The sequence below is a fragment of the Hemitrygon akajei genome, unplaced genomic scaffold, assembly GCF_048418815.1.
Source record: "Hemitrygon akajei unplaced genomic scaffold, sHemAka1.3 Scf000096, whole genome shotgun sequence".
Lineage (NCBI taxonomy): Eukaryota > Metazoa > Chordata > Chondrichthyes > Myliobatiformes > Dasyatidae > Hemitrygon > Hemitrygon akajei.
In genome coordinates this window covers 2348621-2364380 of record NW_027331982.1, presented here as the reverse complement: position 1 = coordinate 2364380, position 15760 = coordinate 2348621, and the positions used below count along the sequence as shown (strand labels likewise).

The window sequence follows — 15760 nt, the reverse complement described above, 5'->3', positions numbered from 1 at the left end:
GAGAAGACAGCGCCCCACTCGCAACAAGGCGAGTGCGATCACGTGCCCAGGTCCGTGATCTGATTGGATACATCGCCATGACGTCATAGCACGGTGACGCCATTCACTGGCTCTCATTTTGGAAGGGATTCAGTCGGCCATCGCAGATACATCAACGGCTTCGCACTGGGAAACGGCCGTTCACCTGCTCCGTGTGTGCGAAGAGACTCATTCAGTTAACCCACCTTGTGATGCTCCGGTGAGTTCACAATAAATATAGGCCACATTTCTGTCCGGAGTGAGCAAAGAGTTTTACTCAATCATCCCAGCTGCTGCAAGACAAGCAACTTCATATTAGGGTGGAAGTTCAAATCAGCTCCGTGTTAAATGTTTAACATCACGGTGACTGAAGGCAGCTGCAGGTTCATGAGCGACTGTTACTGTCAGATTCTGTAGTTCATCATCTTATACACCTGCATGAATTTCCTGCATGATTTTCTCCAGGCTGAATAAGACGATGAACTCACTGTGGTTGTGACGTTCTTCAGGGCTCCGGACGAAGATGGTTAAACTCCTTCTTCCCTGCTCTTTTCAACGTTTTGGGGCATTTTCACCAATTTTAAAGGACTGTGCCTCAGACAGCTGGGTTGTTGCAATTGTTACGTACCAGCAGCAACAGATCACTAACGGAGTCTGGTTTTGATGTTAAAACCACTATCTTTATCTGTATCTACTCCAAATATAAAAGATCAAACGAAATAAACAGAAGTTAACAGTGTTGGGCGTATATATAGCTCCCGAACTATCAAGCTTGGGAAACAATGCTTAAAGTCTTCAGATGGTAAAGTGGAAAAGTTCAGTAATCCACGGAATAAGTGAGTGAGAGGAGAGATTTGTAAATCCACACGAACTTGTGGAGAGAAGGCAATTACGAAGAATTCCACACACATTCCACGCTGGGTAAACGAAATAACAGTCGCCGAAGATCTTATCCGTCGATTAGTTCCGAAATCCACTTAGAAATATCACCAGGTGACAGTGGCAGGAATATCGTCTTCAAGTGGTTACCACAGAACACCCCGATTCCAGGTAAGGGCCAACGAAAGTGATACCACAGGATACTGCAACAAATCCACACATATGGATGATACGAAGTGACAGTCACACATCCGTTGTGCACTGTGTGCCGATGATCAACCTAATCTTTTGGGCATAGCAGTGACAAGCTGAAGTCTCTCACTCTCTCTCTCTTCCTCTCCCTCTCCCTCCCCTCCCTCTCTCCCCCCCCCCACTGTCTCTGCTGCAGCGCGTGTGTGACGTCACAGCCCCGCCTCACTCAGGCACTTAAAGCGACACTCACACTAAACGAATCTGCGATCTCGCAACACAATGCACCTCTAAATTCTGACAGCAGACTAGCGAGTGAAACTTCGGTGTTGCAGAATCAGAAACCAAAGTGTTGCCAGCCTGAGTCAGGCTTTGGGGCTCCAGAGAGAGAATGGTCTAGATTTTACGAGGAGGAAGAGGAAACAGACCAGCAGGATATGGCTACAAAAGGAAGATCAGAAAAATTTGGAAACTGGTTGACCCAAAAAAAAAAGATGGTTAGTTTCTGCAAAATACTGGTGGTAATCAAAAGATCAGGCAACAATTGTGGAGAGGAATAAATAAACAACTTTTAGACCGAGCCTCTTCAGCATACCTAGACTGTGTACTCCGCTGCTTAGTTGCTGCCTGAACTGCAGAGTTCCTCCAGCATTTTGTGTGTGAGCGTCTCTGTATGTCCAGCAACTGCAGAATCTCCTGTTTTATATCTGCATTTTACTTTGGCATTAGATACACGTTGATATTGAGTACATTGTTTACGTGAGCCGCTTTCTGCGTTAAAAGAGCTGCAGATTTTTTCTATACACCCGAAAAAGAATGAGATATGGACATTGAACCGGTGCTTCAAGGAATGTTTAATGGCACCGTTATTACCCATACGGCCCTGCGGTAGGAATTTTTGTCAGGCACTGAAGAACTGATGAACTGCGCAGGCGTCAGGCCGATGACGTCCCCGAGTATCACGCAAGCGTGCAGAACACAGAAGGCTTTTAAAATGTCGGATGCAGGTAAGAGCAATTCTCTGTGTTTTTATCTTAAACTCCGACTTCGGGACGATTCCTGTGAATTTCTGACACCGTGGCCAGTAATCCCGGGACAGTCCTGCCCTCTTCCCTCTCTCTCAGCCCCACTATCCGTACACGGACCTCGGGGAGCTGCCGGCTGATGAGGGAATGGGAACCGATGGATCTCTCAGACAGAGCTGAGCTCCAGCTATCTAAATGCAAGGATTAGGAACTCGGAGAAAGGGAACAAAACCCATCTGTGGACACTTTCTGGAGGTCCAAGATACGTATGTTCCACGACCGCTGGACTAAGTGTGTAAATGTAGGAGGGGACTATGTTGAACAATAGATGTGCTAGATTTTCTAAAATTGACTCCTTCAACCTTAGGCCACAAACTTATCTATCACCCCTTTTATATAGGGAAAAGCAGTATAACATTAGATGATCATCACCATAAGATGAAAGTTTAAATCTTAGCCTTTGTTTTAAATTAACACTTAGTCTTTCCTGTGATTAGAAAATAGGAATCTTGGCTAAATTACCAGACATAAAGTATGGTGAGGTACAGTGCTAGCATTGTAGATTAGCAAGGATTCTACTTTGGGTTGGACTTCCAGAGCACACTTACTGGATATCCACAGGACAGTATTGTTGAAGACTAAGACAGTACTTTCAAATGGAATTGGAAAGGAAATTTTACCACCTGGTCATTTGCCACCTCTTCTTGTGATTCTGCTCCTAAATGTGAAGACATGGAGAACTGAGTTTAAAATTATGCCATCAAACTGGTTGTAAGAATGGACCACACCTATTGGTCCTCATTTGCTTTATTCAGAGCCTTGTCAATAGCATGAATAACTGAATAAACATTTCATTAGAATGGGGTGGATTAAACTGAATATATAGGATCTTTAAATTATACCCCTTCCCACTTATTATTTTCGCTGGAAAAGAGATGTTGAAATTCTAAGTATTCCTGACTAAAGTGTAATATGGTTTTAAAAAAAGCTCAAGGTCAAATAAGTGTGAGACATTTGTAGAGCATTTTATAGGAAGGGATATTAAAGACATTCATCATTCATGCTGATTTTTCCTCCCAGCACTGCTGCAAATACACAAACCACCCCACCTCCCTTCAGATCTACTCCATGCTGTGCCTGATGAACCAGCCAAGATTAGCAGTTCACCATCTGTGGGAAAAATTGAGTCCAAATACCTAATAAGTTTGGGATGTGTATATTCATCTCCCAATTTATGATGTAGGAGCATTGATATTATGCTGCTTTGTATGTAAAATATACAATCCTCTTTGTTCAAATCTTTATTAGCTAGTGAACTTCCAAGTTTGCTTCAGGGAGTTAAGCAATTTAATTTTAAACAATAGCATGAATTGATAAATGTTACCAATTTTAAATAGCAAAAAGTTTATAGTATTTTTTTTTCCTGGGAAAAAATAAAAGGGGGAAAAAGACTTTGGGTCCGAAGTTTGAATAGTGTTATGATGTGACTGCATTTTTCGAAAGAAAAGAACAAAAATTGTAGTTATCCAAATGCAGAAAGGTTAATCCTACATTAAATGTGAATTGCAATTAAGAGATCCAAGATAATGTGTATTTAATAAAATAATTTAAATCAAATTATTGCTTTAAATCTACATTATACATTCAAGAATGCATTTTAGGTAGCTCAACACCTCATGCAGGTCAGTCAGGTATCTCCGCTCCCTTTAAACTTGCACGTTTCTGTTTCCCAGATGCCTTTGAAACTTACTTTGACCTTATTTTCTGAGCTCCTTTTAAACTTGCAAGTTATGTGGAACACATCATTCTATAATGTGATGTCTAAAAACAGTGATTTGGAAGTGAGGTATGATGTATTAATATGAGAACATCTAATAATACAGAAAATCTGCTAGTCCGACACCCAAGACCCAACCATGGCAGGTTCACTAAGTTTTACTGTGGTTAGTCACAGGTTTGGAGGGCTGTCGCCTGAAAGTAATGATCATTAATCACCATCAATGTTACATAGTTCACACTAAAAATAAAAGCACAAGGGAGAAATCGGCCACTGCAGCACCTTTTTCTTTAGAGTGCTCAGTGGTTCATTTGAAATCAGGTCCAGAATTTACCTGCACTTCTGATGGGAAATCTGTTGGATGTGTTTCTGACAAACATACACCCAAAAAATGTTATGAGCCAATGCACCAAGTGGATTGAACGCCAGCACTTTTGAACAGTGTGTTTCAGGATATTCTGTTTCAATCTTTATGAAATGTGAAATAATCTGAAAGGTCTAGAACTTGATAGAGGGCTAAAAGATTATGAGAGGCATAGACGGGGTGGATATTCAGTACCTGTTTCCCAGGGCACCAACAGCAAACACCAGCGGGCATATGTATAAAATTAAGGGAGGGAAGTTTAGGGGAGACATCAGGGGTAAGTTTTTTTTACACAGAGGGTTGTGAGTGCCTGGAATGACTTGCCAGGGGTGGTGGTGGAGGCTAAAATATTAGGGGTATTTAACAGCCTCTTGGACAGGCACATGGATGAAAGAAAATGGAGGGTTATGGGGTAGTATGGGTTTAGTACTTTTTTTTAAGGTTTAAATGGCTCGTCACAACATGGAGGGCTGAAGGGCTTGTACTGTGCTGTAGTGTTCTACTCTATGGCTCTAAAATCTTTTACATCACCAGTTGAGAAAATCATCTTTGTTCTACCTCCAATCACAAAGAGGAAATCTGCAGATGCTGGAAATTCAAGCAACACACACAATTTGCTGGAGGACCTAGGCCTCACATGGAGCCAGTGATCATTAATGGAGAATGTGTGGAGCGGGTTAAGACCTACAAGTATCTGGGAGTACAGTTAGACGAGAAGCTAGACTGGACTGCCAACACAGATGCCTTGTGCAGGAAGGCACAGAGTCGACTGTACTTCCTTAGAAGGTTGGCGTCATTCAATGTTTGTAGTGAGATGCTGAAGATGTTCTATAGGTCAGTTGTGGAGAGCGCCCTCTTCTTTGTGGTGGCGTGTTGGGGAGGCAGCATTAAGAAGAGGGACGCCTCGCATCTTAATAAGCTGGTAAGGAAGACGGGCTCTGTCGTGGGCACAGAACTGGAGAGTATAACATCGGTAGCAGAGCGAAGGGCGCTGAGTAGGCTACGGTCAATCATGGAAAACCCTGAACATCCTCTGCATAGCACCATCCAGAGACAGAGAAGCAGTTTCAGCGACAGGTTGCTATCGATGCAATGCTCCTCAGACAGAATGAAGAGATCATTACTCCCCAATGCCATTCGGCTTTACAATTCAACCGCCAGGGGTAGGATATGTCAAGGTGCCGGGGTTAGGACTGAGCTGAAGTTACCATTCAATGTATTTAAACAGTTAAGTATTGTATGTAATTAGCTTTGCTACAATAAGTCTATGGGACATTGGAAAAAATGTTGAATTTCCCCATGGGGATGAATAATGTATCTATCTATCTATCTATCTAGCATTAGTACTCTTTTCCATAGATGCTGCCTGGCCTGCTGAGTTCCTCCAGCATTTTGTGTGTGTTGCTTGTTCTACCTCCGCTCGGTCTGCACTTTTCTACCGGTGAGAACATGCTTCCACCAATTCTGTCTGGCTACATAATGATATCAAACACCTTTGCCCTGGCCAACAAGTAGCTTTTAGATCACAAATGTGCCAGACTCCGGTGAGACAGACTACTGCCCTTCCCTTCATATTCATTGGCATTGCCATCACTGAGTTCACCACCGTCAGTCATTGGGGGAGGGTTCAGAGGGAATATTTATGTACAATACTGTGTACATTGTGGTGATGCAAGAGTTGCTGGAGAATTTTCAAGTGGGAAGAAGTGGAGTGATATTTGGAAATCTGAAATTTAAAGCATTGTTTAGGAAGAAGATCACAAATAGGTGGTTTGCCAAAGCTGTGGCGAGTAAATCCTTCATTAACCTGTTACATAGGTTGTATGAGAATGCAGATGAACTCAATCAAGCCCAGAGGAGATTAACGTTCTTACTGACAGTGATTTGCTCGCTGTTGAAATGAATACCTCTCTTTATAAAATTCAGTTTGCACATGTTGTTGTCACTGGGTAAAAATTGTACAGCACAAGATTTTTGCACACACCGGTCATTACAAATTAGAGGGGACATTGGTGGGAAGGCAGGGAGACCTCCAGTGTCCCTGATGCCCTCACGTAGAAGGTATATATCCAGCTGCTCTTTAAGGAGTTGGAGCTGGAAATGGATGAATTCCGCATCATCCAAGCGTCGGAGGGTATGATAGATATGAGATGAAGAGAGGTGAGTTGCACCCAACGTGCAGGACACCGGAAACTGGGTGAGAGTCAGGAAGGACGATGAGGTTAAATAGCCATTGCAGAGTACTTTTGTTGCTATCCCACACAACAACAGGTGGACCACTTTAGAAACTGTTGGGGGGGATTACCTGGCAGAGGAAAGTCAAAGGGGTGATAGGGGATTTGTTAGTTAGGGGAACAGAACTGGAAGGGGACTAATATCCTAGTGGCAAGGCTTGCTAGTGCTCCCCTGTGGGGTGGGTGGTTAAACTAAAGTTGCAGGGAGGATTGGAGCCAGAATGACAGAACAGATAGTGGAGAGGTTGAATTGAATTGAATTGACTTTATTACATACATCCTTCATATACACGAGTTGTAGAAATTTTTATGTTACATCTCTGTCTAAATGTGCAATGTGAAATTTATAATAGTTTATAATAAATAGTATGTACAACAGGACAGTCAGGATAAATAAAAGTACAATTGTATCAGCATGAATTAATCTATCAGAGGGCCTGGTGGAAGAAGCTGTCCCTGGGCCTGTTGGTCCGGGCTTTCAGGCTGTGGTACCGTTTCCCAGATGGTAGCAGCTGGAACAGTTTGTGGTTGGGGTGACTCTGGTCCCCAATGATCCTTTTTACACAGTGGCCCTTTTTACACACCTGTTTTTGTCAATGTCCTGAATAGTGAGAAGTTCACATCTAAATTTGTGCTGGGCTGTCCGCACCACTCTCTGCAGAGTCCTGTGACTGAGTGAAGTACAGCACCCATACCAGACAGTGATGCAGCCAGTCAGGATGCTCTCAATATTGCCCCTGTAGAAAGTTGTTAGTATTTGGGGCCCCATCCCAAACTTCCTGAACCGCCTGCGGTGAAAGTGGCACATTTGTGCCTTTTTCACCACACAGCCAGTATGTACAGACCAGGTGAGATCCTCGGTGTTGTGTATGCCAGGGAACTTAAAGCTGTTCACCCTCTCAACCCCAGATCCTGGGTCAGCCTGTCTCCATTTCTCCTGTAGTCTACAGCCAGCTCCTTTCTTTCAGTGACATTGAGGGCAAGGTTGTTTTTTTGACACCAAACAGATGTCGTTCAGACCTCAGGGCATGAAGTTATGATATTGTAGCCATTACTTCGACTTGTCCTTAGCCCAACAGTCTGAGGGATTTTCAAGGAACAAATCTGTAGGGAGATTGCGGACTATGCCAAGAAACAAAGGTTGATAAAGTGAGTGATTTTAACTTTCCATTTATTGACTGGACTCCTAGGCTGTAAAAGGACTAGATGGGGTAGAGCTTATCAAATCTACCTTAATCAGTATGTAAAATTCCCGATGTAGAAGTGTGCAATAAGCTATTGGGAAGTGATCTAGGGCCAGTGACAGAAATTAGTGTATGGGAACACTTTGTATCTACTGATCATGAGATTCCAAGTAAATACAGAGAAACAGAGGCCTGGACCTCTCTTGGGATTCTAAATTGGAGAAAGTCCAATTTTTATGATATTTGCAAGGATTTGACAAGTGTTAATTGGGACAGGATGTTTTTTAACAAAGGAGTACTTGGTAAGTGGGAGTTCTTCAGAAGTGAAATTTTAAGAGTGTAGAGTTTGTATGTGTCTGACAAAATAAAAGTTGAATGGTAACTAGTGCAGGGAATCTTGGTTTTCAAGAGATATTGAGGCCCTGGGACTGTTGGGTGCAACCAAAACTCATTAATGACAACCATTTCATAATTCCACTCCCGAACTCATCTGACTTTCCTTTAGTTGTCTTCTGTTGGATTCTAAAAGCTTCCTAATGGTCTTTTGCTCTTTTGTTTGCCCTCTCTGTTTTTATGTTGGTTTTGGATTCTCATTTAACCCACGGTTGTGCCCTGCTGCCTTTCCAATGCTTCCACGTCTTTGGGATGTATCGATCACTCAGCTCTCGAATTGCTCCCAGAAACTCCAGCCATTGCTGCTCCGTTGTCACTCCTACCTTTTCCCTTCCAAACACGTTTGGCCAGCTTCTCTGTCACAGAAACATGGAGAAGTTCAGTGGAGAAACAGGCTGTTTGGCCCATTTAGTCAATGCCACAAAATCATTTAAGCTCTCCAATGCAACTACCTGCACCGGGATCATCACCCTCCATACCCCTACCATCCAGGTACCTGTCAAACTTCTCTTAATGGTGAAATCGAGCTCATATTCACCACTAGTGCTGACATCTCATTCTACACTCTCACGACCATTTCAGCAAAGAACTTTTCCAAATGTTCCCATTAAATTTTCACCTTCCCCACTTACCCATGACCTCTGGTTGTCGTCCCACCCAACCTCAGTGGGAAAAGCTGCTTGCATTTACCCTATCTATACCCTGATAATTTTGTTTACTTCTAACAAATCCTCAAAGCAATGTACAATTTCCTTGTTTATGCTTAGAGCCTTTTTTAGGTGTATAAGATGATGAGGGGCATTGAGTGTGTGGATAGCCAGAGGATTTTTTCCCAGCGTTAGAATGGCTAACAGGAGGGGGCATAGTTTTAAGGTGCTTGGAAATATATGCCGAGGGGATGTCAGGGGTAGGTTTTTTACACAGAGAGTGTTGGATGTGTCGAATGCACTGCCAGCAGCGGTTGTCGAGGCAGATACAACAGGGACTTTTAACACTCTCTTAGATAGTTACATGGAGCTCAGAAAAATAGAGGGCTATGCGCTAGGGAAACTCCAGGCAGTTTCTAGAGTATGTTAAAAGTCGGCACAGCACTGTGGGCCAAAGGGTCTGTAACGTGCTATAGATTTCTATGATTCTATGACATTCAAGGGAAATCTCCAAACCCACGGAGTGGTGACTATTAGTGAATAGTGGGAAAGTTACTGGAGCGTATATGCAGGAACCGGAAATATAAGTATTTGGATAGATGTGGACTGATTAAAGATAGACAGCATGGCTTTGTGCATGATAGGCCATGTCTAACCAATCTTATAGAGTCTCTCGAGGAAGTTATCAGGGAAGTGGATGAAGGCAAGGCAGTGGATGTTGTCTACATGGACTTTAGCAAGGCACTTGACAAAGTCTCATATGGGAGGTTGGTCAAGAAGTTTCAGTTACTCAGCATTAAAGATGAGACAGTAAATTGGATGAGACACTGTCTTTGGGAGAAGCCAGAGTGTGGTAGCAGATGGTTGCCTCTCTGACTGGAGGCCTGTGTCTAGTGGTGTGCCACGGGGATCAGTTCTGGATCTGTTGTGGTTTGTCATCTGTATCAGTAATCTGGATGATAGTGTGGTTAACTGGATTAGCAGATTCATGACCACCAAGACTGGTGGTGTAGTGGACAGCGAGGAAGACTATCATGGCTTGCAGTGCAATCTGGACCCCCTGGGAAAAATGGTTTGAGAAATGGAAATTGGAATTTAATGCAGACAAGTGTGAGTTGTTGCACTTTGGTATGACCTACCAAGGGAGGTCTTTCACAGTGACTGGTCGGGCACGGAGGAGTGTTTTAGAAGAAAGGGACCTGGGAATACAAGTCCTTAATTCACTGAAAGTGGTATCACAGATAGATAGTGAAGGAAAAAAAGATTTTAGCCCATTGGCTTTCATGAACCAAATACTGACAATAGATGGATATTATGTTGACTTGTAAAAGAGGCCTAATTTGGAGTATTGTGTGATGTTTTGGTCACCTACCTACAGGAATGATTTAAAAGAGATTCAGAGATTTCAGAGAAAATTCACAAGGATGTTGCCAAGTTTGGAGGACTTGGGTTATAAGGAAAGATTGAACAGGTCAGGACTTTATTAATTGGAATGTAGAAGATCGAGGTGAGATTTGATTGTGGTAGAGGGGCATAGATAGTGTAAATGCAAGCTGGCTTTCTCCACTGAGATGGGGGTGGGACTTCAACCAGTGGCTAGGGGTTAAGGGTGAAAGGTGAAACGTTAACATGAGGGGAAACTTCTTCACACAGATGGTCATCTAGGTTTGGAATGAGCAGCCATCCCGAGTAGTGCATGCGAGTTCGATTTCAACATTTAAGAGGCTCGTGTAGGTACCTGGATGGTAGGGGTGTGGGAGTGGCAGTTTAAATAGTTCAGCACAAGACTAGATGACCCAAAGGACCTGTTTCTGTGTTGTACTTTTCTACAAGAACCTGAAATATTACAAAAATTCACTCTAACCCCTTTTAGCAGCTGTGCGGACCAACCATTCATCTCAGCAGGAATTTTTTTATATGGTGTTAAAACTGTAGCACTTTCAGTTAATAATACATAAAAGAAAATCCTAGATGTACATCCACAAAGACAATTTGCGTGAGACTGTTTCAGTTACTATGGGGCCAGGCACCCTTGCAGCTCAGCAGGAACAGGGAATAATACCAATGGAGAGAGTCAAACTGAGCCAGGTCACAAATCGGAGACGGCAGAAATGCCCCATTCTTATAGAGACAGGAAGAGCATCAGAGAATTGTTGGTCATTCCAGATACCAGCACTCTGCCCAGTCAGGAGATGTTTTCTCTGTCCAACTTTCGTTGAACCTCACTGTAACAGTGTGATACCAGATCAAACCTTGGCAACTCAAGTAATCTCATCTGAAATGTTGTCCTAAACCCATTGATGGATTTTGTAAATCTTTTCACAGGATAAAAATGAGAAGGATTTTGTCGCCGGGAATCTCAAACACGGCACACCAGTTTTGCTGTCTCTGTCTGGATATTTAAGAAGCGGAGCAAGAGATTCAATCGACCATCCTTCCTACTCAGACTGTGGAGAGGGATTTAATTGGTCATTTGACCAAATAGCAAGCCTGTCATTTTACACAGGAGAAAGGCTGTTCACCTGCTCAGACAGTGGGAATGGATTCACTCGGATTCACTCGGTTATCACAATTGAAGGTACATCAGCAAGTTCACACTGGGCAAGGCCATTCATCTGTTCTGTGTGTGAGAAGGGGTTCAGTCGGTCTTCCCACCTGTGGACACACCAGTCAGTTCACATCACACCGGGCAGAGGCTGGTCATCTGTTTAATTTCTGAGAAAGGATTCACTCAGTCATTTGACCTAATGGCTCACCAGCGAGTTCACACTGGGGAGAAGCCATTCACCTGTTCAGTCTGTGGGAAGGGATTCACTCATTTATCCCAACTACAGAATCACCAGCGAGTTCACACTGGGGAGAGGCCGTTCACCTGCTCAGTCTGTGGGAAGGGATTCACTCAGTCATCCAACCTACTGGTACATCAGCGAGTTCACACTGGGGAGAAGCCGTTCACCTGCTCAGAATGTGGGAAAGGATTCAGTGACTTATCCAGCCTACTGAGACATCAGCGACTTCACACTGGGGAAAAGCCGTTCACCTGCTCAGAATGTGGGAAAGGATTCACTCAGTCATCCCAATTACTGAGACATCAGCGAGTTCACACTGGGGAAAAGCCGTTCACCTGCTCAGAATGTGGGAAAGGATTTACTGATTCATCCACCCTACAGAGTCATCAGCGAGTTCACACTGGGGAGAAGCCGTTCACCTGTTCAGAATGTGGGAAGGGATTTACTCAGTTATCCCAAGTACAGTGTCATCTGCGAGTTCACACTGGGGAGAGGCCATTCATCTGCTCAGACTGTGGGAAGGGATTCACTCGGTTATCCACCCTACAGAGACATCAGCGAGTTCACACTGGGGAGAAGCCGTTCATCTGCTCAGAATGTGGGAAGGGATTCACTCAGTCATCCCACCTACAGAGTCATCAGCGAGTTCACACTGGGGAGAAGCCATTCACCTGCTCAGTCTGTGGGAAGGGATTCACTGAGTCATCCCAACTACAGAGTCATCAGCGAATTCACACTGGGGAGAAGCCGTTCACCTGTTCAGAATGTGGGAAGAGATTTACTCAGTCATCCCAACTACAGAGTCATCAGCGAATTCACACTGGGGAGAGGCCGTTCACCTGCTCAGTCTGTGGGGAGAGATTCGCTCATTCATCCACCCTACAGAGACACCAGCGAGCTCACACTGGGGAGAAGCCTTTCATCTGCTCAGAATGTGGGAAGAGATTCACTGAGTCATGCCAACTACTGAGTCATCAGCGAGTTCACACTGGGGAGAAGCCGTTCACCTGCTCATTCTGTGGGAAGAGATTCACTGATCCATCCACCCTACAGAAACACCAGCGAATTCACACTGGGGAGAAGCCATTCACCTGTTCAGAATGTGGGAAGAAATTTACTCAGTCATCCCAACTACAGAGTCATCAGCGAATTCACAATGGGGAGAGGCCATTCACCTGCACAGTCTGTGGGAACGGATTCACTGATCCATCCACCCTACAGAAACACCAGCGAGTTCACACTGGGGAGAAGCCATTCACCTGTTCAGAATGTGGGAAGAGATTTACTCAGTCATCCCAGCTACAGAGACATCAGCGAGTTCACAATGGGGAGAGGCCATTCACCTGCTCAGAATGTGGGAAGGGATTTACTCAGTCTTCCACCCTACTGAGACATGAGCATGTTCACTCCGGTGAGAAGTTGTTCAATTGCACAGAATGTGGGAAACGGTTCACTCTGTCATCCCACCTTCTGCAACACCAGCGAGTTCACACTGGAGAGAGGCCATTCACCTGCTCAGAATGTGGGAAGAGATTCACTCGGTCTTCCACACTACAGAGACATCAGCGAGTTCACACTGGAGAGGAGCCATTTACCTGCTGAGAATGTGGGAAAGGATTCACTCAGTCATCCCAACTACTGGCACACCAGTCAGCTGTTATGAATCCCTAGGTTTTGTTTGCTGTGGACTGTCATTTTAAGAGAGAGAGAGAGAGATTAAGAAGGTGAATCAGTCTGACTTGCAGCTTGTTTACATCACTCCCAGCTTGTTTAGTTTTAACTGAGGACACAGACACTCAGAGTCAGACGGAGATGAATGAGGAAAAATGGAAGGATCGAAACAAGGGAAATAGGTGCCAAGGGTCACTGTTTGGAATTTTCCTATGCCCACAAGTGTGGGTTAATTATCGATTCAGCGTACATCGAATGTGTGGTTGTCACCTCGTTTAATCGATAGGAGTGGATCTGATTTGGGGTATCCTATGAAGACCACTGATGTGTTAACCCTTGCCTGGGTGTGGTGTGGTAATTCATTTGAAGATGATACGCCTTGTGACAAGTCACTTTGGGTGATAATTCGTATGTGGATTTGGAAGGATGACAGATAAAATCTACAGTGACTGTTCTCTTGTTTTACCACCATGGAACCTGTGGAATTCGACATAATTGCCTTCCCTTGACATTTACCCTGGATTACAAATATCTCTCTCATCACCTATTCTGTGGTTGAACTGAACTTTCATAATTTACCATCTCAAGACTCCAGACGTTGTTTCCCCCAAGCTCAATAGTTTTGGATTTATATTTACACACATATATACACATAACACTGTTAACTTTTGTTTATCTTGCTTAAGTTACTATATTATAAGTAGATTCTAATAAAGATAGTTTTAACATCAAAAACAGACTCCAGGTGTAGACTCCACGAGGAAATCTGCAGATGCTGGAAATTCAAACACACACAAAATGCTGGTGGAACACAGCAGGCCAGGCAGCATCTATAAGGAGAAGCACTGTCAATGTTTCAGGCCAAGACCCTTCGTCAGGACTGCCTGAAACATTGACAGTGCTTCTCCTTATAGATGCTGCCTGGCCTGCTGTGTTCCACCAGCATTTTGTGTGTGTTGTTCCAGGTGTAGTCTATTGGTGCTGATTCGTTTCTGAAGTTTTACGATTCATAACAAAATTGGGTCCTGCATCCGGGATCTGAACAGCTATGGGGGCGTAGTCATTAATTATCGATTTCATTGGGGAAGTCCCTTTTGATTGATTTGTGTGTGGAAAATCAGCAGCGGATGCTGATTATTGTTTGGAAGCGGCAACCTCTGAGGCATTAGAGGATGCCAGATGGATTGAGTTGTTGAGTCTTGCTAGAAGGTTAAAACTTGCTATGTTGAAATTGACAATGAGGAGGGCACAGATGCAGAGGATAACAGCTGAACATTATATATCTGAGGGTATGTTTAAAGTGGAGGAGTTGGAGGTGTTTCCTGCAAGTAAACCTAGTGAGCTTGAGCTCCAGTACAAGTGAGAAAAATTAAAGATGGAGGCTGCGGAAAGGCAGAGGCAGTTCGAGGCTATAGAGGCAGAAAATCAGAGAGGAGGCAGAAAAACTCATCTGCAGCCAAAGCAACAACAACAGCTGAAGGAATTAATTCTGAAGTTTAAAGATGTATTTCCCGATGTTCCCAAGCAAACCACGGTCGTAGTACATGATGTAGATATTGGTCAAGCCAAACCGATTAAACAACACCCATATTGCATGAACGTCGAAAAGTGTAAATTGGCTGAGCAAGAAATTGAATAGATGCTGAAAATGGTATTATTAGTCCTGCAGCATCAGATTGGAGCTCACCCTGTGTTATTGTGCCTTAACCTGATGGTAGTGTTAGATTTTGCACTGATTATGGGAAGGTAAATGCAGTAACAAAAACAGAATCCGATCCTATCCCTAGGGTGGATGATTGCATCAATAAGGTTGGAAAAGCTAAATTTCTTACAAAGATCGATCTGTTGAAAGGGTATTGGTGTGTTCAATTGATGGACAGAGGTAGAGAAATTTCTGCATTTGTGACACCATCTGGACTGTATGAATACAATGTTTTGTCTTTTGGAAGGAAAAATGGTCCAGGATCATTCCAGAGAATGATTCATTCTGTAATTCGAGGGTTAGAACACACAGATGCCTGTACTGATGACTCAGTCACAGGGAGTGACACTTGGGAAAAGCATATCTCTGCAGTAGAGAAGCCGTTTGAGAGACTTTCTCAGGACAACTTTACAGTTAGCTAAGAGTCAATTTGGCCACGCCACTGTGACCTGTCTTGGCTATGTTGTTGGTCAAAGCAAGTTGGCTCCTGTTCGGGCAAAAGTCCAGGCAATTTCTCAAGTTCCTATTCTGTCAGCTAAGAAGGCTCTTAGAAGGTTTCTGGGAATGGATGGATGTTTCCGTAAGTTGTGTAAGAACTTTGCTGCTATCGCTCTTCTTCTGAACAATCTCCTGAAGAAGGGTGAAAAGTTTGTTTGGACCGAGCCTTGTCAGGAGGCATTTGATAGATTGAAAGTTATTATTTGAGATTAGGCCAATCAATGTAGTGTTGTCAGCAAATTTCATTAGCAGATTGGAGCTGTGGGTGGCAACACAGTGTCATGGGTGCACAGAGAGTAAAGGAGGGGCACAAAGAGACAACCCTGTGGGTTATGTGTCCCTGAGGGTCAGAGAGAGAGAGGAGATGGAGCCCACTCTTACCACCTGCCG

At 43.8% G+C, this 15760-nt stretch overlaps 1 protein-coding gene across 1 annotated transcript; it reads left to right on the top strand.

The window, feature by feature from the left end:
• Positions 1-2054: 2054 nt before the first annotated feature.
• Positions 2055-13953, top strand: LOC140722995 (uncharacterized). The gene is made up of 2 exons (XM_073037616.1): positions 2055-2093; positions 11036-13953. Exon 2 carries the CDS (start codon positions 11458-11460, stop codon positions 13099-13101), a length of 1644 nt encoding a protein of 547 aa, XP_072893717.1. The 5' UTR covers positions 2055-2093; positions 11036-11457; the 3' UTR covers positions 13102-13953.
• The last annotated feature ends 1807 nt before the right edge of the window (positions 13954-15760 follow it).